General features: G+C 43.8%; 1 protein-coding gene across 1 annotated transcript in view; it reads left to right on the top strand.

The window, feature by feature from the left end:
* The window catches only part of LOC134446545 (transmembrane protein 132D-like), a 156974-nt gene that overhangs the window by 107005 nt on the left and 47469 nt on the right, over positions 1 to 2500 (top strand). The window contains exon 3 of the mRNA XM_063195909.1: positions 179 to 190. Within this exon, the coding sequence (XP_063051979.1) occupies positions 179 to 190 (12 nt within the window). The remainder of the gene's footprint in view (positions 1 to 178; positions 191 to 2500) is intronic.

The following is a 2500-nucleotide window of genomic DNA, read 5'->3' as shown; positions in this document are numbered from 1 at the left end:
GTGTGTGTGTGTGTGTGTGTGTGTGTGTGTGTGTGCGTGCGTGCGTGCATGCGTGCGTGCGTGCGTGCGTGCGTGCGTGCGTGCGTGCGTGCGTGCGTGCGTGCGTGCGTGCGTGCGTGTGTGTGCGTGTGTGCGTGCATGTGTCGCCCTTTTGTGTATGTGTTGGTGTGACTCTCAGCTTTACTGGGCTGTACAAAGTGATTGCATTTGTTTGTGGGCTTGTGTGAGGAAAGGGTTGCGCTTTCATCCATGTGTTCAAAGGGCAACAGAAATTAGCATCAGAAAGATCACGCCACAAGCACAGCTTCTAGAATCTGCCCTCATGTCATCCGATATAGGTCAACATTAAAGTCGTTCCTGTGTGTGTGTGTGTGTGTGTGTGTGTGTGTGTGTGTGTGTGTGTGTGTGTGTGTGTGTGTGTGTGTGTGTGTGTGTGTGTGTGTGTGTGTGTGCGTGTGCGTGTGCGTGTGTATGTGTGTGTGTGTGTGTGTACATGCATTTACAAACCTTATGGTTAGTGACCTACAGTATATTGGCCATGTGTACGTAGATGTAGATGTAGTATGCATGTGTTTGTAGACATGTATCAGTTGTTAAACTATCACGTGTATGTAGATGTTAGTGTGCAATTGTCTTTGTGTATTAGTTGTTGTACCATCAAAGCACCCATGTGCCAGATTGCCAAAACTTTCATCTCATTAGTTACACCACTTAAATGCTCATCAGCTAGCAGTCAGCAATTTTAAAACACCCCTTTTTGCACTTTGTTTTTATTTTCCTTTTACTTTGATCTACCTCTGGCCGTGTGTTTATTTTCTTCCCCTTCTTTTTGGTGTAACTCCCTTGCTCTGAGTAGCCTCTTACTGCAGATGGGCCTGTTCACTCTTTGCGGAAAACACTCAACTACTTCATAACAGCATTGCTTTGACAATGCAGGGACTCTTTGGTAACCGATTAAGACTTCATCAGTACCATTTTAGTGAAAATAAGGTTATAACAGAGGCTCTGAGTTAAGGGGTTACATTTTTTACAAATGCAACATCAAGCTGTCCATTTGGTTACCTTGGACTAGTAGTATGTCCAACAACCAACATCTATTTTTGTCTTTATTTTTAGCCTTTTTTTGGACAGAACCGTGAGACAGACTGACAGAAAATGGGTGGGAGAGAGATGTGGGAAAGATCAGGAAATGACTTTGGGTCCGACTGGAGCCCTGGTCTCCGGACTTGCGTATGGTACAGTTTCTTAGCCCACTGAGCCATGACAGACGGGACCCACTAGTTTGACGCCCTTTCGGTACTGATGTCTTACGTCACATGGTAATCAAACATTTCAAACAAGCGATTTTAGGGTTAGGGTTAGGTTTAGGGTTAAGGTTAGGGTTAGGGTTATGGTTTAGGGTTAAGGTTAGGGTTGTATGACTTAAGAGATCAGTACCGAAAGGGCGTCAAATTAGTGAGTCCCCATGACACACTCCCCAGCCCTGACCAACATCCTCAAACAACGTTGCTTTTCAATATGGCTTCCAATGTTCCCCTGCAACTCATCCCCTGAGAGTTTCCCCCTTTATTCACTCCTTTCATGCCCCCCTTTCCCCCATCTCTTTTAAATTCAAATTTAGAAGTGCTTTCTTGCCAAAATAAAGGTAGAACTAGTAGTTAATGGCCAACTATGGATTTTCCTCTCAAATAATCTCAAGGGTTTATTCATAATGCTTCAAAAAAGAGAAAATGTGCATTGTGGGCAGAATCTCTCAAGTTTCTTACTTTCAGATGAGCTGTGTCTATTTTCTGGATGAATTTGAAGGCTCAGCTATCCACTTGAGGACCTTTTCTGTGTGCAGGACATAATGATGTCCACACGTGCTTTTGCTCCTCTCAGCTCATTACAGGAAATGGCCATTCACAGAGGCTCTCCTAAATCAAATGACGGAAAACTTGAAGTGATATGATCTTGGCTGATCAGTCTGCTTCCAGCCACTATATGACACTAAACTTAATAGCTGACACTTTTTTCAAAGCGACTTACCTATTTTAGGTAGAGGGTATTAGTTGCAGTCCTTGGAGGTTAGGTGCGTTTCTCAAGGGCATGGCTGAGGGTACTGGAGAGCGCCCACATTTGCACCCACATACAGTAGTTAGTATAAAGTAGAAGTAAAATACTCTTGCAGAGGTAATTACAGCACTAGTTGTATGATATTACGTAGTTGAAACCACTTCTACAAACACTTCTACATACAACTCTGCCGGTACAGTATTCAAGCGTGACACTTTCTTATTATGAGACCAACTCCTTAACCATTAGGCCAGAGTTTCTCGAAGTGAGTCGCATGGAGGGGTGGGGAGACATCGCAGGGGGGGACGTGTGACATCTGATTTTGGACTTTTTCCCCCCGAGGAGATGATTTCCTGTCTCGCCAATAAGTCAATACGTTTAAAGCCCTCAGCAACATTATATTATTAATTGTCATGAAATTGAATAGCATAGGAAATGAACACAC

This window comes from Engraulis encrasicolus, chromosome 3, assembly GCF_034702125.1.
Source record: "Engraulis encrasicolus isolate BLACKSEA-1 chromosome 3, IST_EnEncr_1.0, whole genome shotgun sequence".
NCBI classification, from domain to species: domain Eukaryota; kingdom Metazoa; phylum Chordata; class Actinopteri; order Clupeiformes; family Engraulidae; genus Engraulis; species Engraulis encrasicolus.
Note: the sequence above shows the minus strand (reverse complement) of the source record. Positions and strands in the feature narration are given on the sequence as shown.